General features: G+C 43.2%; 1 protein-coding gene across 7 annotated transcripts in view; it reads left to right on the forward strand.

Annotated features, from left to right (window-relative positions):
• The first annotated feature begins 208 nt into the window (after positions 1 to 208).
• Positions 209 to 21,882, forward strand: part of RALGAPB (Ral GTPase activating protein non-catalytic subunit beta) — a 55,577-nt gene continuing 33,903 nt past the window's right edge. For 2 of the 7 annotated variants that reach the window (XM_053393866.1, XM_053393867.1), the window contains exons 1-6: positions 214 to 424; positions 14,008 to 14,223; positions 15,628 to 15,830; positions 17,901 to 18,064; positions 19,404 to 19,590; positions 20,933 to 21,064. In XM_053393866.1, coding sequence (XP_053249841.1) covers positions 14,038 to 14,223; positions 15,628 to 15,830; positions 17,901 to 18,064; positions 19,404 to 19,590; positions 20,933 to 21,064 — 872 coding nt within the window. In that variant the 5' untranslated portion in view covers positions 214 to 424; positions 14,008 to 14,037. Of the gene's footprint in view, positions 425 to 702; positions 877 to 14,007; positions 14,224 to 15,627; positions 15,831 to 17,900; positions 18,065 to 19,403; positions 19,591 to 20,932; positions 21,065 to 21,882 lie in introns of those variants that run through there. The other 5 variants (XM_053393865.1, XM_053393861.1, XM_053393869.1 and 2 more) reach the window with 5 other exon arrangements.

Genomic DNA, 21,882 nt, shown 5'->3' on the forward strand with positions numbered 1-21,882 from the left:
CCCGGCCCCTTTAAAAGTGTCAACGAAAGGGCTGAGCATAGAACGGCATTACGCATGCGCACGCCGCCCAAGCCTGCCTGAAAATTCTTCCCTTCACCTTACTCTCCCACCGCTTTTCAAGGGAAATATCACGCACGCACGCGTACTTCCGGTGGAGAACGACCGTAGGGGGAATATGAGGACTTATTTCGCGCGGCGCGGAAGATTCTCAAGGCGCGTGCGCGCCGCGTAGGGTGGAAACAGGGGCTCTAGGGTGTGAATTTTCTGGCGCGGCCGGAAGTGTCCGGAGAGACCTGAGCGCAGCGTCCGATTTCTCTCCCGCACCCCCCGCCCCTCACCCACTGCGGGCACTATGGAACCGGGAGCTTGAAGGAGGAGCTGCTTGCCTTTGCCCCAGACATGCTAGCCGGCCCCCTTGGTGCAGGTAAGCGCGGCCAGGCGACCCCCCCCCCCCCGCAAAAGAACCACGGCCCACGACGCGCTCTCCCTCCGCTGGGCCCGCTCCCTCACCCGCTCTGACCTCTGCGCTCCGGGCTGCCTCGCTTCTTTATTATTCCGGGGTTGGAGGCCTCGACGCCCGATCTTGGTGCGTCCTTTCCCGGGAGGGTGTAGTCGGAGGCGGGGGGGGGGGTCTTCTCCGGGCTGCCTCCCTCAACGGTGTGCGCGGTTGTGCCTGGCCGGGAAGCAGCTCCTCCTTCCCGGCAGACCGCTCCTGGGAGAAAGTGCTCCCTGCGGGAGAGGAGTTGCTCTTGTTTCCGGTGGATCCTGGAGCCCCCCATGGGGCGCTTAAGCAAAGCTAGGCCCTGCCGAGGCGAAGCAATATCCCTTTCCCCACTCCCACCCTCTCGAGGAAGAGCCCCTACAGCAGCTACCTGAGTGAGTTAACGATTGCACTCCAGTTTGTAGTTGTTGTTGCTGCTGGGCAAGGTTGGCCAGCTGGCAAATTCTGGGTTCACTTCTTCTCCCAACTCGGAAATAGGTAGCAGGATTTAAACTTAAACAGCCAGAGACACATGTTTATTAGGCAAAGATGCTGACACTGTTGATCAAGCTCAGGTGGATGGAAACCATACTGATGGCATGTCATCAAGAGGGACTTGAGGTATAAATGGAGCCATGTGTTGGCATGAATTTGTTTGCGCCTGTTGCTGCTTTTACCTTTCGGCACTCCACAGCTTTCTGCAAAAAAGAGGGGTAATTATAGTGCTTTGCGACAGAGGAGTTGTAAAAATCGGCAACACTGATGTGCGAGAAGCACTTTGAAAAAAGCGCTATGTATAAATGCTACGTATTAATACTGTTTGTGGAAAGAGTTTATTCCCTTAAAGCAGGGGAGCAGAACCTGTGGGTCTCCTGTTATGGTTGGCTCCTCATGCCCATCAGGTCCAGCCGGCATAGCCACAGTCACAGATTATAGGAGTTATTGCTGAAAACATTTGGAGGGCGAGAGGCTGGGGACGGCTGTCTCATTCCATTTGGGGCAGCTGTAGTCTGTAATCCAGTCTGTGTATTTACTGCCTTTCTTCCTAGTTGTTTGAAAACCTAACTTGAAATCCTGGCTTCCTTGAAGCTAGAAGTTATACTCTTACTGACAGGATTTTGCTGTTTTGTCTCATGCCTGAAGGCAAACAGCCAGTTACTCTACTCGCTGATTTCCCCAATTTAGTTGTTTTTTAAAGTTATTGCTATGAAGATCCTGTTTTTACTAAAAAAACAGGTTTGCAAAAGGACTGCTTTTCAAAACCTGGTAATGTAATACCTCGGACATATTCATAAAAAAGAATTCAGTGTTGCACTCTTCTGATTGTTCTGTCTGTGCAAGTATTGTATCCCCCCCCCCATGCAGTTCTGGGGGCTTTCCTGACCCTCCCCAAGCCAATTTCATAGGCAGGAGGAGAAAGCCTCATTGTGCAAGTAGAAGTCCTTATGGAAGTAGAAGTAGAATCCTGCCCACAATACCTATGAATTTGTATGTGGTTATATATTGGTTTATGTTTTGTTTTGAAGTTCTAAAAAATAAAAGTAAAAATGCAGCAATTAACCTAAGAACCTGGCAAATTATAGGAAAAAGTACTCAGAATAGTAACACTTCTTGAAAGACCATACATAAAATAACTTAAGATAATTATTGCGGATTAGCTGAATAGCATTTCTTCCCACTCTATATCCCTTCAGTGGTCTACATGCCATTCTGAATATATGTGTGAGCTGTGCCCAAAGCAGCTTACAACAAACATTCAAAATATCAAAATACAAAGCAATGGGGTGGGGTTGTTGCTCTTGCAAAAACATGCAGTTCTGGTATTTCTGCTGTGGCAAAGCAGTGTGGTTGTACATCTATGAACAAAAAACTCCACATGAAGCAGATCGAAAATAAGTATACCAGAGAGTATATGTCATTGTTCTTATTATGTGAAAATGCAGAAGAGCAAAAAGGAGATCTTTGTTTGGGAGCACAATATACCATAGTAAAATTTTGTAAGAGAGAATGGGGAAGGTGTCTACCTTTATGGTGTGGTGCTGAAGGGGCATTTTTGCATACTCCCTCCCCTCCCATAACAATACAATGCACTAAGTAAGGAATCCTCTGGAGCACTATTCTTTTGTAAGCATAATGGTAGCAGACATAATGAACAAGAACAATAGAACAGTTATGCAAATATATAAGAAAAACTCAGCATTTGAGAAAAATAATGCAACATGTGGATGCATTTCTTGTATTATAAACTTAAGACCCCAAATAAGCTGGAAGCCGGGAATGCTTTTTGTCAATTATGTTTAGCGCGTAGGCTGTGCACATTTGGAGGTCAGTTATCTTGCTTTATTTATCTGCTTTTTGTAACATGTAAGGTTTACTACTGTAATGCAATTATGTGAATCTGCCTGTTAGACTATTGTGCAGAATGCCACTACTAATTTCCTGACAGGGAAGTGGGAGCATATTCAACAGATGTGGCAAATACATTGGCTTGTTGTTTGCATCTGTGTCCAGCTTAAGCTTCTGGCACTTGCCCTTTAAAGCCTTTCATTTTTTGAGACCTAAATACTTGAGAGACTCCCCCTCTTGTTTTGAACCTCCATACTGTCTGCATTCTGTAGATCCCATGCTCTTATGATCCTCTTCCCTTTGTGGGTAGACTAGAAGTAGTGTCGATACTGTAATGGCCCTAAGTATTACCCATTTCCAAGAGGTACATTGTTAATCTCATTGCCTTCTTGAAGGTGTACGAAACCATTTATCTTGGTAGGCATTCACAAAAAAAGGTTGTGTTTCTGCTCTTACTACATTTTTGTTTTTATATTATACTTATGTAAATGTTTGGGTTGTGTGAAGTCTGTTGATTTCAAGCAGACAGACTGCTTGGTAAATATGTTTAGGATTGAAGTGAGTGGCTCTGTTTGGTCTTATATATGGAGATTTAAAAGCTTAGAAATACTATCCTGGCTCCAATATAATCGGAACAATAATAAACAAATAGTAGTAGTTAAAATGTTCCTTAGGTGAGTTCTATAGGAAAGGCTTACATTCAAAGCCCAAAGGAACCAGCTCCGAAAAGAAAATACTTGGCTTGCCCTCAAGGCTCTACAAACTTTGTTTGGAAAAAGCCAGCAGATTTAATTAAATCTTTATTACTTTAAACACACACACACACACAACCAAAACTATTCTGTAGGACTAGGAGAAGCTTTGGGCATGGTCAAGTAAGTTATGTATGTTGTTGCCTCCCTTCACATCAACTGTCCTGGGAACTCTCAGGTTGAAAGGAGGAATACAAATCAAATAATAACGGAGTAGCCTCTCCTACAGCTCCGTGTGCAAGATATGTCATCAATGTACTGGCCCTCTTCACCAGCTCCCTGCTCTAAAGCTCCTTCTAGAACTGGGGAGTTAAGAATTTTAGGTCTTGGTACAGGGTCTGCTGGTGTTTGGGGTTTTTAAAACTCCATCCTCTTCTTTCTTCTTTCCTATCTTTTGGGTCTCAACCGTTCTGCTTCTCAAGCTCTTTTGGCTCTCTGATCGCCCTTCAGTACACAGCGCTAATTGTCCTTGGGCCTTCTGTGAAGTTTTCCCCAAAGTGTGCAATGGGGAACCTGTGGAGTGTGGACCTTCATATGTTGTTTGACTACAACTACTGCCATCCCTGAACATTGGCCGTGCTGCTGGGACTGATGGGGTTGGAGTCAAACAATATCTATAGGACGATAGTTTCCCTATTCCATCCATGTTACATGTTTGAAGAGGTTGCCAAGGAAGCAAGATGACACAAAATAGTTCAGTACATTATTAAATTCTCCATTAGGCTATAATTACTGATGTTTGGATTTTGGATGTTAGGGAACAAACTAACAGTGGCTGTGTTTGGACGATCATACACAGTGGCTGTGTTTGGACGATTAATAAATGTATGCACAGACCTTTTTGCCCCTGTACTTAGCCCCATGGCTCCCATTCTTGGTGTACCACAGTGAGCCAGGAAGTGCTCAATTGATCATAGTTGCCTGTGTTATATGAAATGGGAAACATTGCCTAGTTTGGAATGAGGTGGTATTCTAGACTAACGTCAAAATACAGTTTTAAGTTCCTGGCTTACTTGAAATCTGCTAATGACCATTTCCTATTTCAGCCAAAACAGGCAACTATGGGCAGTTAACTTAATGCGGTACAGCAAGAGTGGGTGCCATGGGGACCAAACTACAGTGGTGCCCCGCAGGACGAATGCCTCGCAAGACAGAAAACCCGCTAGACGAAAGGGTTTTCCGTTTCTGAGCTGCTTCGCAAGACAATTTTCCCTATGGGCTTGCTTCGCAAGACGAAAACGTCTTGCGTGTCTTGCAATCCCCCCCCCGCTTTCCCCCCCTTTTTCTAAGCCGCTAATAGCCTTTTAGCAGCTTAGCCGCTAATCCTTTAATAGCCGCTAAACCGCTAATAGCGCTAATCCGCTTAGCCGCTAATAGGGTTGCTTCGCAAGACGAAAAAAACGCTAGACGAAGAGAATCGCGGAACGGATTCTTTTCGTCTTGCGAGGCACCACTGTACAGCACACTGAGAGACTGGACTACATGCATGTGCTTGGTCACTTCTCAGCTTAGCTAATAAAGATGAATTATGTTTTGTAGTATTGCAAGATGCTGCCTATTTCTAAAGTTGAATTAATGTGTAGTGTACAAACTTTAAAGTGAAGAAAAATCTGTTGGCATCCAATAGATCTTGTCTGCTTACACAAGTAGTACACCAATTGGGCATGGAGGGAAACAATTCCCTCCCTGCTTGCTGCAATGCCCCCTAAATTGGGTTTAAAAAGTCCCCCAACCCTTCAGAACAGATTTAGGGATGTGTGGTACTGCAGGGGGGGAGTAATGATACCTGCCTGCCTGCCTCCCTATTCTGCTGGTGTTTTCCTTCTGTCAGCCGACAGTTACAGTAAAACCTGTATAATAATTAGCCTAACAGTAAGAAGGGTATAAAAATAGAATGACACCAGGGGGGAAATGCAACAGAGAAGAGATGAGCTTATATTAAAGGAGGACAAGAGGATGCTTGCTGAGAGGAGAGAATTCCATGCCAGGGGAGTGAAAGAGATGGCATCTGCACAGGAAATGGCACAAGGAAATGAAGGTTTAATAATAATATTATCATTTCATGAATGGAGGGAGAAAGGAAAAAGTAACTAAGACAGATAAGGGGAAAGAGCAGGAAAATACTTGTAAATTGAAACTTAATTGGGTCAGTAAAGGAAGACTATGAAGAGAAGCACATGGGCTTGTGTTGCATGTCATGCTAAGCCAAATAATGGTAAAGCATAAACCTAGGGGTTCCCACAGGGCAGATTCTGGCCATTTTGCTCCTCTCCAGTCATTTCGCTGCTGTGTAGTGCTGTGCTAAACCATAGTGTGGCTTATCATGTCATCTGAAGGTTAAGCTCCCTCCAGACTAACCATGAACTGTAACCAAGGTTTGTCCTATGGCTTAGCCGATTTATAATCAGTATATTTAAAGGACTACATGTTCTAATGATCTCACCCACTTACTGAGGTCCCTGGGGAGGTCCTGTTCTGTGTTCCACTATTGCGGCTGGGAAGTGCAGTTGGGAATGTGGAACAATGCCTTCTCAGTTGTAGCAACCAGGCTCTGGAACTTCCTCCTTCCCCTGTTAATTTTTCACCACTATTTTCTGTCCTTTAACATGTCCTTTAGTTGCCCCTCCTGTATTTGGTAGTTTTGATGCGGCTGACTTTTTCTGTGGCTGTTTTTGCTTCATTCTGTGCTGCTCAAAATTTTATCTTGTCTGTCTTTTCTTAATAAAGCAACATGGTTTTTGAAAATTCTGCTAACTTTGTTTTATTGTATGCTATTTTGAGGATACCTTAAACAGAAAAGCGGTTTTAAAACTTCAGTTTACACAGAGCAGAAACCAGATTGGGAAGTGTCAAAAGGGGAATTGGAGAAACAAAGCTGAGGCATTGGTTGTTGAAATGTAGGAATGAAAGAGAGAACAGAAAAAGAATAACAGTTCTAGGGAGGAGGAGGATTCAGAAGGCTTTTTTAAGTATCAGGGGAAGTAGCATACTGTATATAAAAGCAAAGGGAACAACACCAGAAGAGAGAAAGAAATGGAGAAAAGGATGGGGAGGCAGGGACAGAACAAGAGATATACAGAAGGGGTCGGGGCTGGATAGAGGAACACTGGATAAAGTCAAGAAGTAGTGGTGGGTTTAACTAAAGAAGAATGTTGTCAGAAGCAGAATATAGAGAATAGCAAAAGGAGGATGAAGATTCGGCAAGAATGATGGAGAATTATATCAGAATATTGCAACCCAACGAAGAAGAGCATAGTTAAAGAGAGCACTTTTACTGATAAAAAAAAGGCGAGATGAGTAATATTGCTTGGAATTAAAGCACGTGAGCAGAATGAAAGCATGAATTCATAATGAGTGGAGTTACTGAGATTTGCAGAGATGTTCAGCAGCTTTGATGTAGGAATAAAAATAAGATAAAAAGGGAGACTGCTAAAGTAGAATATCAGTTGTATGATGGAAACCAGAGCAAAATAGTCTAATGTGTGACCGTTCAGAACACAAAATACACAACTGCAGAATAAGGAGATTGCAAGAGAAAAGACTGATGACTTCCCACAGATATCCAAGTGTAGAAAATGAAGTTCTCAAATAGCTCAGAAACTTTGGGACATGTCCAACACTGCAGTTCTGCTAGTGCAGCAAACTTCTGCTTGTGCAGCACAACTTTCCCCCCAACTCTCAAATCCACTTCAGACAGCTGGAGCTCTCTCTGGAGCATATTTTTAGGATGCACAGGGGGAGGAAGAGGAAAACGTGTTGCATTAGTGCACAGTGTTGGATACACCCCTAGAGGAAAAATTAAATGCAAGAAATTAAAGCAAACAAAATGATTTGAGAGAGGAAAATGAGCAGAATGAAGACTAACAATCAATTCATGTCTTCATATTTCAAGATCTAAGACCGGGTGATGAACCTTTTTTGGTCCAAGGATCACATTTCCTTATTGTCACACCCTCCACTCAGGGGTGTTTAGACCAAACATGGCATGATCACACTGCATATCCCCTGCCTTCCTGCAGCTCAGCTGATCTGTGAAGATCAACAGAGGAGCATGGAGTATTTTATTTCCCATTGTGGTGCTCAGCTGGGCGGAGAGGTTTAAACCACTCTGCCCTGCCCAGCACTGTGATGCTACCCAGCCCAGTTTACCGTTGGTAATGATGCTGAACAAAGCTCCTTTCCTCTAGCCACCATTGGTCTGAGCAGATTGGAATTCTTAGGAAATGTCTGAGCACTCTATACAGTTTATGGAGCACTTGGCTCAATGGTGGCTGGTGGAGTGGCATTTCATTCTGTGCCACTGGTAAAACCGACTTGGGGTCTAGCAGACATTAAAAACAAAAGACTAGGCAGACTATAGTCTTGTTTTGCCAATGCAAAATAAATTGGTGTATAGAAGAGTGGGTGAAAGCAAAAGAACTTGTGTGAGGAAGTGCTGAACAAGATTCAGAATGTGAGTCAATATGGATATTGAAGTTGCTAAGAATAAGAGTGGGAGTGGAGAAGAATGAGGCAACTGTAGACTCAAGGATCACAGTAGCTGGCTTCAAAGAGAGAAGGTGATGACAGGCTTAGCTCTCCTGTCTACAACTGACTCCTCTCATCTGAGAAATGCATATGAAAACCAAAAGAAGTGGTTGCAAGTAGAACAGCAAGTACAAAGCAGAAGAAACTTTTTTTAAACCCCCCCCCCAGTAAATGTCTTAATTTCCTCCCCCACCCTGGACCAAATGAATATTCTTGCTCTAAGTCTACTCCTGCTCCTTAGTGATCCTCGGGATGTGGGACTGCTCTCTCCTTGTCAGAAGGCGGCATTTTATACTTCATTATCCTGAACTAGTTGGAATGTCTACCATCCTAATGTACAGTCCTTCTGACAGAGAAGTGGCAAGCATGTGGCTGTTTCCTATTCTTCCACACAGGAAATTTCTGGCTGTAAGCCATTTTCTTGTCCAGGAAATAAAAGTTGATTCCTTAGGAAGTGTGTGGGAGTGGAGGATATCCTTCTGAATGTATCAGCTTTGTTCTGAGTACAGTACTTTCTCTGTTTGTGACAAAGGTGAAAGAATATATTTGTGGGAGGAGGTTATACTGCTAAAGGGTTTTAGTTCAGCTCCCCCCCAACCCTTTGGATAAATGTTATTTATATACATCTCCCTATTTTATGGCAGTCCTGATTGAAAGGCCACTTTCTGCCAACTCTTTCCTTTTGGTGCTGAGTGGAAGATAGACATCTATTCAAGAGAAGAAGAAACTATTTCACTACTGCAGATTTTTCTTTTAGACTTGTAGGGGAAGTAGTACCTCTGATATGTTTCCTTCTCTAATATACATGGCCAAGCATAATGAGCAGGCTTAGATACACTTGGGATTAGGGGCTGGCGCTTCCAGATCGGAAGATGCAAGTTCCAAGGATTCCTGAGTTCTGCCACTTCCATTTTTAGAAGTTGACCGGTTTTATGTCAACATAGTGACTGGCACTGAAGGGACACAGCTTATTAGTACTTTTTGAGACAGGCTTTCTTAATGTAGCATGTGTACACACTACTTAACTACCAGAATCACAGGGGTATCCTTTTGCATAAGCGCGTGAAACACAAGATGACTAGTTGAGCTGTTTGTGAAGTTCCAGGTATATAACCTACTGTAATACATTTGGTCACTGTGCTACATTTTCCATGGATACGATGCATCATTCATGAGGTTCTGCTGATCATTGCATAGACCATGTCTAGCATAGCGTAGGCCACGGGTCCTCAACCTTTTTAAACAGAGGGCCGGTTCACTGTCCCTCAGACACTGTAGGGAGCCGGGCTATAGTTTGAAAAAAATATGAACGAATTCCTATGCACACTGCACATATTTTATTTGTAGTGCACAAAAAACAGGAAAAAAATACAATATTTAAAAGGAAGAATGATTTTAATCAACATAAACTTATAAAAATTAAAAAATAATAATTTTTAAAAAATTTTGACTGTGTCAGACCAACACGGTTACCTACTTGAATCATAAAGATGGTTGCAATTTTGAGTGCATGGTTCCTGAGATTAAGAAATGTCTCAGAGGGGAGAGATGCATTGAAATTAGTGAGGCTGCTTGATTTGATTGCGTCTCATTGGGGGTTGCGGGGAATAAATGTGGAAGGCGAAAACCACAGACCTTGAGCTCCTGGGAGAAAAAAATGTGGGATGGAAATTCAGTAACTGCTCAGCCCCGCTTTCGGGGGGCAGGATTCGGATGAACCCATACCCCTTTTTTTCCAAAGCCTGCCTCCGCCTGGGCTCCTCTTGGATGGCAGGCAGACGTTTACTCGTGAGCAACCCGATGCCAAGAGGGGATTCCTCGCAATCAAGCGCGCCTTGGGTCACAGCCCAGCCCCCGAGCACTTTTCCGAGGACAAAAATTCGCTAGGATGATGGTGGCCATCTTTTTCCTTGGACGTAATCCCCAGCGGCCCCAAGGGGGCTTCCTCATGAGTAAGCGCCGGAGCCCTGCGTTCCTTGGGAGCGACCTTCTTCCCCCTCTGTCCATCAGTGTGGAGGCCACCGCAGGCGCAGGAGACAGAGGGTGAGCCTGCCTAGAGGAGGTGGCGGCTGGAGCCACTGAGCTGGACTGCAAGGACAACAGCGGCCGGGGCTGGATCGGGTGGCATGCCACAGCGGAGAGGGTGATGGAGCACAGGGCGCAAGCAAGCAGCATGGTGGCTGGGGATCGAGGGAGGCGGACACACGTGGGGAGACACAGGCCAGAAGGCAAGGCCAGAAGGAGGGAAATCCTGACCCGCCTCTTTCCCTTCCGCCTGCTCTCCAGTGGTTCAAGCTCTCCAAAGCGCGTTGAGTCTCCTCAACAGCTTCGCGGCGGGTTCTGCAATGGTTGGGCGGGCCGGATTTAGGACCCTGGCGGGCCGTAGTTTGAGGACCCCTGTTGTAGGCCATGCTACACATGCATCATAGCTTTTATATGCAGCACTTTATTAGGAACAATGTGCCTTTATTCCAGCATTGTCTGTATACAGCAAATTCACTGCCATATTATCCCATTTTAATAGCTTTCTGAAGTATTAACTAGTGTTTCTTCTAAGGCTTAAAGCCAAAACAAAGCAGCTCTTTATTTATTTATGGCATTTATATACCACACCTCATAAATATTCCAGGGTGGTTTACAATGCACCTCTATATCTACATTATACTAAAATTTCTGTTTCATTTCCCCAGTCCAGTGGAGATGGCTTAAAGGGGCTAACGGTATACAGCAAACCACATCAAAAGCAAAAATAACCACAACCCCCCTCAACTGAAATATTCAAATAACATATGTAGACTGAAAACAGCACAAAAGAGCCTTCATTCATGTCTCAATATGGCAGCAACTGCATCTTCCCATATAGTCTCTCTGAAGTTCCTTCACTGTGGGCAACTAAACTGGGTGCACCTTCTAGCCTTTGAGAAGGGTTTACTTGTATAGGCCTTTGTGGCTAGAAGGCAGAAACCCAGGGCAGCAGCAAGGGGGAGAAGAACCAAGGTAAATGTGGCAGGTCATGTGCAACTGCCTCCCCAAGTGCAATACTGACAACATACAGAATGAAGTCTATCTCCTAACCCTAGCCTGCTCCTTAGCATGCATTTATTTCATGTGGGGTGCCTGGAGTTGCCTCCGTGGGATACATGGTGCACTGCTGTCTCGTTGAGGTTCAACTTCTTCCTTTTTCTGTGCTCCCTCTTCTGAATATTTTTCAGTAATGTGAAGCTAAAATGTGTGATGAGAACCAATCATGGTGTTTCCTGCTTGGCAGGGGGTTGGACTCGATGGCCCTTGTGGTCTCTTCCAACTCTATGATTCACCATGGCAAGCTTGTGAAAGTGCATGGCTTTTCTGCACGGAAGAGGTTTCAAGCAGCTTCTGTGTATTAGTTCATGAGAGGTTACTCTTTGTTGGTCTGAGCGATAGTTGAGAAAGAAGCGCCAGGGACTTCCGGGTTGGCGCCATTGTTTAATGGCGGATTCCCTCCGAGCTCCGGAGGGAATCGGCTCCGTAGCGTCTGGGTCTGGCCGCTGCGGCGAAGCGGGGACCCTTAAAATCACAGGCGCGGATGCCTGTGAACACAGAGACTCGGCGGGCACCATTTGCGCCCCCCCAATCCGTGACGGAGCCTTTTTAAAGGCTTCGGAACGGAGGCAGGGTGAGGCGTGGTGCTGAGAGTACTCCCTCGTCTACGGAGTGAAGCCGCAAGCCATTGACAGAGAGCGCCAACTTCTTCTTTGGATCGATTGGACTCTAAAACATCAACCCGTGAGTAATACGGAGATTGGAACTTTAAAAAAATTTTTTTTTTATTTTGGATCTGGAACGAGCGGGAAGGGGTTAAAAAGGAAGTCCACCCCCCCTCTTTGTAAACAATTTAAAGCAAAGGACCGAGCAGCTAAAGTCGAGAGAATTTGTTTCTTGCTTTTTAATAAAAGATCTTGACTTCACGATTTTGACATTATAAGAAGATATACTGGAGAATAAAAAGAATTTTGGGAGCTGAAATTTCACACCCCCCCCCCTAGACCCGGGAACGTCCTATGAGAAAGCATGCTGTATTGAAGAGTTTGACAGCTGTCAAGTTAGCTGTCAGTCAGCTAGTTGTCAGCTGGAAAAAGAGAACATTGTTTCTGCTGTTTCTGCTGGTTTACTCGGTATAACTTGTTGAAAATAAAGAGGGCTGATACAAAATAACTGGACTTTTGGTTTTGAGCTGAAAGGAATATTAAGGATAAATATAAAGAATTGGACAGAGCATTTGTTCTCCTGGGAAAGTTACAAGATGAGTACAATGCTTTGTCTACAGAGGTTTCAGTACTACACTTGACAGTAAATAACAGCATTGAGCCTGATAAGGACTTGAAACAGGAAGCCCATTCAACTGAACAAATAAAGGAAACTGAAAGTGTAGACACGATGGAGCAATATGTTGTTTTTGAAGAAAATGAAGGAGGAGCTGGAATTCTGCAGGAGTCAAAGGAGAGTTGTAATATGAGGCCTAACATGATGATAAAAAAGGACAATAAAAATTTGATGCGGAAAGCCTGGCCTGAATGGGAGTCTGAAAAATGGAGAGATCTCCTTTGGAGGAGATCTGAAGACCTGAGGATTACAGATTTGCTGAAGGTGAAAGTTGGAGCTTTGGGGACATGTGGATTTGAAAGAAATTTGAAACAAGAGTTGGAGTACCCCATAGACTTTGCTTTCAAGTACGGAGGTCTGGCTGGAAGCAATATGGATCCTGTTGGGCCGGAGCCTCTCCAAGACTTGGGGTTTAACATCAAGGACTATCAAAGAGACCGGCAGAAAGGAACTGAGAGAGATATAAGGGCCTCGGACGTGAGATCTCCAGGCTAAATAACATAAAGACTGATGGATATTGGTTGGGGACTGGAACCGGGAAAGGGGTGGGTGGAGGTTGGGAATCCAAAGGGTACATAAGTATAATCTGCCTTGTTTTTTTGTTATATTTTGTTAGCTGTTTGGAAATTGGGATAATCGTGGAAGGGAAATTTTGGTCGACTTTAGGAAAAAGGTTTAAGAATAATTAATGAGGTATAAGTATTGATGTGTAAATTTGATAAGGTAAAATTGGGTTTTTTTGTGTTTTTTTTAAATTAAATGAAAATAAGGATGGTAAAAATAAATTGAGGGAATGGAAAAAAGAAGCAAAGTAAAATAATAGTATGATAGAACAAATGTTCAAGCTAAAGTGAAGAAATAAGTTAAGGACTTGCTGAATTGACAATTTAAATTGGAATACAAGAAGGGGAGGTGTGAGGTCTGAGAAATAAGGTTAAGGAAAATAAGTATCTGAAACTTTATGTGTTTTTTTCTTTTTTTCTGTTATGTATTTTTGTGTTTTTTCTATTTTGTTTGTTTTTTGTTTTTGATTGTTATATGTTTCTTGAAAATACCAATAAATATTTAAAAAAAAAAAAGAGAGAAAGAAGCGCCAGTATACTCTGACACTACAATAATATTATTGCACTCCAGTGTTGTCAGTTGCATGAACTGTTTCCAGTGGCCATAATAGGAACCAAAGTTACAATCTGGATAAAAATGGAAAGTAACTATTAAAAGCACATTCTTAAGTGTCAGAGAGGCTTGCTGGTTCTGCTTTCCAGCTAAAGCAAACTGAATAATAAACCATGGTGAGCGGAAGAGTTATGTCAGCTGATAAAAGTTCAAGGGGTGGCAAAATGACAGCAACTTCTGTACTGCAAGATACACAACTGCACATGAAAAACTATACGTTTCATTGGGCTAAGGGTTGCACTTCTTAGTGCCATGTGTTTGGAATATGCATGGCTATATTTTGTGGAAACAGTGTCCTTTGTAACCAAAGTAATATCAATTAAAATTAATTTTAAGTCTGTTTTCTCCTTTCCCCCCTTCCAGGTACAGTCTACTCTGCAGTATAGAGGCATTATGTACTCAGAGTGGCGGTCCCTACATCTTGTACTTCAAAATGATAAGGGTCACACCAGTGTACTTCACAGCTATCCTGACAATGTGGGGAGAGAAGTGGCAAATGCTGTTGTGCGTCCCCTTGGCCAAGTCTTAAATGCTCCATCAGCAGCTGGCAGTGAGAGTTTACTGAAAACAGACAAAGAAGTGAGTATACAAAACCTGTAGTTCCCCAGTTGAAGTACATATAGTCTCATCATTACAGGCAGTTAAGAGGGCTATAAAGACCCATTTGTTTAGAACAACCTTCTCATTTATAGTTTCTATGATGTTCCGCTTTGATTCGGTGCTGAAATTATTTTAAAGCTTTTTTCTATCTTTTGTAAGACTGTGTGTTGCTTATATGGCTGTGTTTGTTGGTATTTTATTGTTAATTGCACTGTTCTTTTATGGTAGGGATGGGGAACCTGTGGCTTTCCAGAGGTTGCTGGACTACTTTTTGTATCGTTGGCCATACTGGCTGGTACTGAAGGGAGTCCAACACCATCTGAAGGACCACAGGTTTGCAAGCTGTGCTACATGGCAGTAATTTAGTTAGATGTAGTGCTCATTATGGGATGCGGGTGGTGCTGTGGGTTAAACCACAGAGCCTAGGACTTGCCGATCAGAAGGTCGGCGGTTCGAATCCCCGCGACGGGGTAAGCTCCTGTTGCTCAGACCCTGCTCCTGCTACCTAGCAGTTCAAAAGCACGTCAAAGTGCAAGTAGATAAATAGGTACCGCTCCGGCGGGAAGGTAAACGGCGTTTCCATGCGCTGCTCTGGTTTGCCAGAAGCGGCTTAGTCATGCTGGCCACATGACCCGGAAGCTGTACGCCGGCTTCCTCGGCCAATAAAGCGAGATGAGCACTGCAACCCCAGAGTCGGTCACGACTGGACCTAATGGTCAGGGGTCCCTTTACCTTTACCTAGTGCTCATTCTATTTGATATCTTGGAAGTCGTCCTGTGAGGGTTTAAACATAAAAAGTGGCATAAAAGTATATCTGATAAGTAGATTGGCTGAGCAATCCTGTGTACGAGCACTTTATCTCTCGCACAACACAAAGTGTGATCTTGGCATGAGCAACCTGGCTTGAATGTCAAGGTAACTTAACTGAAGGAAGTCAATGGAATCTACCTGATATTGGGTGGTTCTCCCAGCAGACTCCCATCTCATGTTATTTGGGAGAGTCCTACCTTCTTGAGAGGCTCTATGAGGTCCTCAAGTGTATGTGGGGCAAGAGGGTACAGGAAGCTTCCATTTAGGCTACAATCCTGTACCCACTTAACTGTGAGCCCCCTTCAGCTGAGTGGGATTTACTCCTGAGTAGACATGTATAAGATCCAAAGTCAGGTGGATCTTAGAATCCAGGCCTACATGCTATGGTATTTCCAGATTTAAAATAATACAGTTGTTAGAGGATGAATTTTCTGTTATCTCTTACTGTGTATCCTTTGTCTATCTCATGTTAACAGTGCTACGCTGTGGTGCCGGTTTTCATTTGGAAGAATCTACCAAATGGGGACACGTTAAAAATATGGTCATGTAACTTTCCACTTTTTCTTCTCTTAGGTAAAATGGACCATGGAGGTAGTTTGTTATGGACTGACCCTCCCTTTAGACGGTGATACTGTAAAGCACTGCGTTGATGTGTACACAGACTGGATTATGGCTCTGGTCTTTCCTAAGGACTCAATTCCTCTACCTGTTATTAAAGAACCAAACCTTTATATTCAGAGCATTCTCAAACATCTACAAAATCTATTTGTACCAAGGTGAGAGCAGTGGAGAGTGAATTATTTCATGTAGGCAACATGATTACAAGCCAAGTTTAATTGTAACGAGCAGACATTTATTTAGAAGTGTAGTTAAAAGAATTGTTGTTGTATTAACATGGAGGGTAAAAGAGCCCCATAATCTACTGTTTTGGAGGTTGGATTTTAACACTTGTGTATTTAAGAAAGCATATGTCCATAATTTGCAGCTGCAAAAAAAAAGAGGGGGAAAGGGGATTTGAGAGGGTGCATGCTCTCTCTGGTGAAGATGTCAAAGCTGGAATAAAAAGTTCATTTTGAAATTATCCAAATCTTATATGCGCATATCTCTGTTGCTGGATTTTGTGCTAATTGAAGTTGAAGCTTATTTCTCTTTCCTTTTTGTTTTTGTTAACATTTAAATTTGCTGAGCAACAAAAAAGCAAAATGTATGTCTCTACGTGGGGCTGCCCTTAAGACTGGCCCAGAAACTCCAGCGGGTGCAGAATGCTGCAGCGAGACTCCTTACGGGGTCTTCGCTGCGAGATCACATTCATCCGGTGCTATATCAACTGCACTGGCTCCCGGTGGAGTACAGGATCAGGTTTAAGGTGCTGGTTTTAACCTTTAAAGCCCTATACGGCCTAGGACCCTCGTACCTACGGGACCACCTCTCCTGGTATGCCCCACAGAGAAACTTACGGTCTTCAAATAAAAACATCTTGAAGGTCCCAGGCCACAGAGAAGTTAGGCTGGCCTCAACTAGAGCCAGGGCTTTTTCGGCTGTGGCTCCAGCCTGGTGGAACACTCTGTCACAAGAGACTAGGGCCCTGCGGGACTTGACATCTTTCCGCAGGGCCTGCAAGACAGAGCTGTTCCGCCAGGCCTTTGGCCAGGGCACAGCCTGACTCCCTCCCTTGGCAATCTTCGCGGAGCTCTGGCCCAATGGTGGCCAGTGGCTTGAATTTAATTAATTTTATAATGAATGATTTTAGAGTGTTGTTTGTGTTGTACTTTTGTACTGTTTTATTGTTGTTAGCCGCCCTGAGCCCGGCTTTGGCTGGGGAGGGCGGGATATAAATAAAATTTATTATTATTATTATTAGTACTGCAGCAGGAATCCACGAACAGAGAAAAGAAAGCTATATGAGAATGTAAAATATTTATTCTAAAAATCTATACCCTACACATTTTGAAGTAGTGGGAACAGTCCCTGAAAAATAGTTGATCAACAACAATATTTTGTTACTCTCAAATATAATGGTCATCTACATTAATTCTTGCTTTGGGTACACTATAAGGCTGGAGGGAAGTGGGTTTTTATAGCCTTTCTGCTTTAAGTATGTGGATTCATCTCTGTCCTGAGCATTAGGCAATTTGAATACCATTGTCATGTGAACAGTATGAATGCACAGATGTACTTGTGGTATGCAGAAGCACAGACCCTGCATTTTCTGTGTCTTCTGTACAGACTGCATGGCAATTGGAATACCTAGGGCTGCCTAGTGGCTTGAACAAGAAGTAGAACAAGAATCTGTTTGCCATTCAGTTTTCCCTGTAGGGAAGGAGTGAATGTCGGGGCAATCCATTGCCTCTTGGCTCCAGTGAAGTCTGGTGGCCACTGGCCACCAAAGAGCAAACAAGCTGCAGGCAGCACTTCATCTGATGCAATTTACTATATTTGCAATAAGGCTATCTCAACTCAAGCCTGAACAAGCCTAATGCAAACCAACACTCGTGTGCCCACGGGAATTCAGTAGCCCCTGCCTGTCCTGGACAGTGAAAACAGGAGATTTAGTGTTCTCCTGTTAGGCCTACTATATGGAATTGGTAGTTTGTGTTCAACCTGGTGGATTACAAACTATCCTGGTCTATTGTGAATTTAGATGTTTTGCAAATCTTTTGAAGATGAGTGGCTTTTCTAAGATTGCGTGAAGATAGTTTAGCTCCAGCTTCATTTACAAACAATTCTTATTAGAGGTGCAAAACATCTGTTGTAAGAATGCCTCCAATCTCTTGTCTAATTTATCTTTGGTGGGGGGAAAGTACTCTGTTTATGCAGGCGTAAGTAATGTTTTTCTTCTTCTACAGGCAGGATCAGGGTACCAGTCAGATTAAACTATGTCTTCAAGTTTTGAAAGCTGTCCAGAAATTGGCTCGTGAGTCAAGCACTATGTCTAGAGAAACATGGGAGGTTTTATTATTGTTTCTACTACAGATTAATGATATTCTGCTGGCAGCTCCAACAGTGCAAGGTTTGGGTCTTTACCTTTTCCCCATAACTGTTTATAGTGTGACAATTTAAGAACCTTATCTTTTTTCCTTTCCTACCATTCAAAATAAAGAGGGACTATTGTCATGAAATGAATGGTGTTGAAATAATTATTGTCCAATTCTGATTCTGTTTAAATTCTTAATTTGGAATTGCTACAGGAATTGAATGATACTTCCATTTCTATTCCCATTTGAAGCAGATGCCGCTTTTACTGACATGTTGTTGCTAAGGCCCTTTTACTACCTCTCGTTTATTCATTCAGAGATGCTCTAGGGCTAGGCAGTGATTTCTAGGCTTCAACACTGTCATGGGGAGTGGAGCTGCCCTCTGGCAAGCAGCCATCTTTTCTTGTAATGGTGAAGCTGAAGTAGCAGGCAGAGCTTGTGCCATCAGCTGTGCAGTGCTCCTCCCCAACTCCAAAAATGGGAGGAAAGATGAAGGTTATTTGCTAGCTTCATAGCCAAGGCACCTGGAGATCCTTGGCCATTCAGAGTCTAACAAGCAAAAAATCCCTCTTTCTGCTAAGTTGAATGTAGCCTAAAAGCTACTCAAGATGCCTTCAAACAACAGTGCACAGGCCTGGCATACTGCCTCTCTGCCTGCTTTCCCTTGAGAAAAGGCAGAAAGGGCTTGCTGGGAGAGAAGGGGCACAGGGCTTGACAGGCAGGAGGCTGGTGGCTGCAACTTCTGTCTTGTCCAGCAAGAGCCCTAGCACTGAGAAGCTGAGAAACTGCCCTGGCTGTGGATGCATCCACTTGTTACTGATTTCTAGTATGTTTGCAATCTTTAGGCATAAATTAAGGCTGCCATATACTGCATACCAGTGCTGCATTGTTTTGGAATTCATGCATAAATTAAGATAGGATATTTTCCCCCACATCCATTCCCATATTTCATCTGGTTAGATTGTTCTTTCCTGTCTCCCAATTCTTAAATTTGAAATTCTTACATTTTTAAGTGCATGAACATTCTAGAGTGCTCTTGATGTTCTCTATGATAGATCTTTAGCTGTGTTAACTTTTGCCATCTAATAATACATGAATTACTTATTTTAGATTAATATTTAAAAATAGCAATAGGATTTGAGGTAATTATTCTTTTTAATCATGGAAAGTCTACAAACCCAAGATAATTTTAACTTTACTATCCCATTCAAATAATTTTACACTTTGCGCATCAGCTTATTTTGATAAGATCCCCACTATCCGATTGCTGGATTTCTCCAAGGAATATTTGGAAGTTTCTTCTTCAGTGATGATAAAAAGAAACCCCATAGGTATTTTTTTTAAGTGCTTTTCTCTGTTTTATTTTTTTTGTAGGCGGTATTGCTGAGAATTTGGCAGAGAAGCTGATTGGTGTGCTGTTTGAAGTCTGGTTACTAGCCTGTTCCCGGTGCTTCCCCACGCCACCTTATTGGAAAACTGCCAAAGAGATGGTAGCAAACTGGAGGCATCATTCTGCAGTGGTGGAGCAATGGAGCAAAGTAATCTGCGCCCTTACAGCCAGGTAGCTGAAAACCTATTGCTTTTTTTTCATACGTCAGCCTGCCACTGTACACTAATAATGTAGTTATTTCCATTTTTATGTAGTGTGTTTTAGTAGAATCTCTCCCTTCACCCTCAAAAATCCATCATTTTGCTACAGAAAAGGGGGACTGCTTTTCACTCTCAGGTACCATACTTGACTGTGTCCCATGTATTAAAAATAAGTTTTAAACCTTGGACCTAGTTCTTACCGAGGAGGCAAAAACCTGTGCCTGGGAAGTAATACAGTGGTACCTCCTCGAGTGTCCGGGATCCATTCCGGAGTCCCGAACGCTCGACGAAAGAGACGCTCAACAGAGCATTGCTCTGTGCGTGGAGCAGTTTTGTGCTTCTGCGCATGCGCGAAGCGGCAAACCCAGAAGTAACCTGTTCCGGTACTTCTGGGTTTGCCACGGACGTCCGCCGAAATGGACAATTGAGGCAGAGGTATGACTGTATTTCACAATATAGGTCAGAGCTCCTATGATGGAATGCTCCACCATATATTTTAAAAAAAATGCCTGCACATAGTAAATTGACATGTCAGGGAGAAGCCTGTATTCTGACTCGGGATTACCAGCTCAATGAGAACTTGGCATCAGTGTCCTGTCCAGCCTGGAATGCGTATCATTGTTGGTCAATGAACTGAGGTGGAGAGAAGGGGCTCTTTGCAGTGTGTGTTTTTGTTTTTATTTTTAAGGAAGACCTGAAATAGACCTAATCTATCTGATCTTATTTTAATGAAAGGCAGCGGCTGAGAGAACACTCTCAACATTTTTGTTCTCCTTTGTTTCTGTTTAACATCCTGATCCAAAGCGTGAACTCTTTGACAACTGACATAACCAGACAGTATTTGTTTCTGGTATAGCTTTTTCTTGTCTCTTTTGTATGTAGAAAATGGCAAGCTCTGTGTCTCCCTTGCACAAAACACTTCTTTGCACATATTTTGGTTTCTCTGTTGTCCCTATTTGTATCTGGAGTCAGCTTTTTTTTTTTTTGGGATGTGGGAACTGCAGCATTAATTCAACTCTTTATTGGGTTGAAAATGGCATACTTTCTGGGCAAACCACATGTCAAAAATGATAGAAAGAGCACAATTGTAATATCTCATGTTGATGGTTAGGGAATGGTTTAGGATGACACATGGGCTTCACTCCACTGGCCTCCACCAGTGAGGTGGATTCCACCCTGGAGGAAGCCCCATGCTTCACCTTAGTGAGAGGGAAGCAGATATCGCCAATGAAATATGGATGCATCGTTTATAATTAGGCAGAGTAAAATCATGCAGAACTACAAACTCACTGATAGTCTGACTTTTCCTCCAGATTGCTACGTTTTACATACGGGCCGTCGTTCCCACCTTTTAAAATCCCTGATGAAGATGCCAGTCTGATTCCTCCTGAAATGGATAATGAGTGTGTTGCCCAGACTTGGTTTCGCTTTTTACATATGCTGAGGTACTGTGCATAACAAAAAGCATGCAATGTTACTAGTATATTTATCAAAATTTGATACTTTATATATGTGAATGAGTCCTCTAGGGGGTGTGGCTTATTGGAATCAGATGCCCTAGTTGTGGTAGGGATGTATAATATTGTGGCAGATAATGCTTCACAGGTGCCTGTGACAAGATCCAAGTTATAATAGGATCAGTTCCTAGATCTTTCTGTCTAGCTTGCATGTGATAGAGATACAGTAGTACCTCTACTTGCATTCACCTCCGGTTACATGTCCTTTGGGATACATACGTGGCAAACCCAGAAGTATTTTTCTGGGCTTCATCCCACGCGCATGTGCAAAAGTGCTAAACCACGCCATGTGCCGAAGCAGCACCTCCGGTTGTGAATTCCTCGGGATGCGACCGGAGCTCTGGAATGGATCCCGTTTGCAACCAGAGGTACCACTGTATAGTCATTCTGGAATTTAGTACCTGATACTTGTTTGCCTTCAACTATTCTCCTGAACACCATGTATAGTTTTGCCCTTCAACATTTCATTCATGGCTTCAGATACTTTTCGTTTGCAATTCTGTATACCCTTCATTTTGGTTCCCTTCAAATATTTAGCAGCTACACACACTGAGTAGCCTATTTTTATGTACCTTATTGCTTCCTTGTCTCTTCAGTTGCATAGGGTCTTGCAATACTGTCTCATTTCATACTCCTCAGCTAGAGGCAAAGATCATGTGCCCCAGGGTAACTGCTGCTAATAGTACTTTTAAATTGCAAAAGACTTCAGCATTTTTGTTTACTGGGTGCAGCTGATCACTGTTCTT

Source organism: Podarcis raffonei, chromosome 6 (genome assembly GCF_027172205.1).
Source record: "Podarcis raffonei isolate rPodRaf1 chromosome 6, rPodRaf1.pri, whole genome shotgun sequence".
Classification (NCBI taxonomy): domain Eukaryota; kingdom Metazoa; phylum Chordata; class Lepidosauria; order Squamata; family Lacertidae; genus Podarcis; species Podarcis raffonei.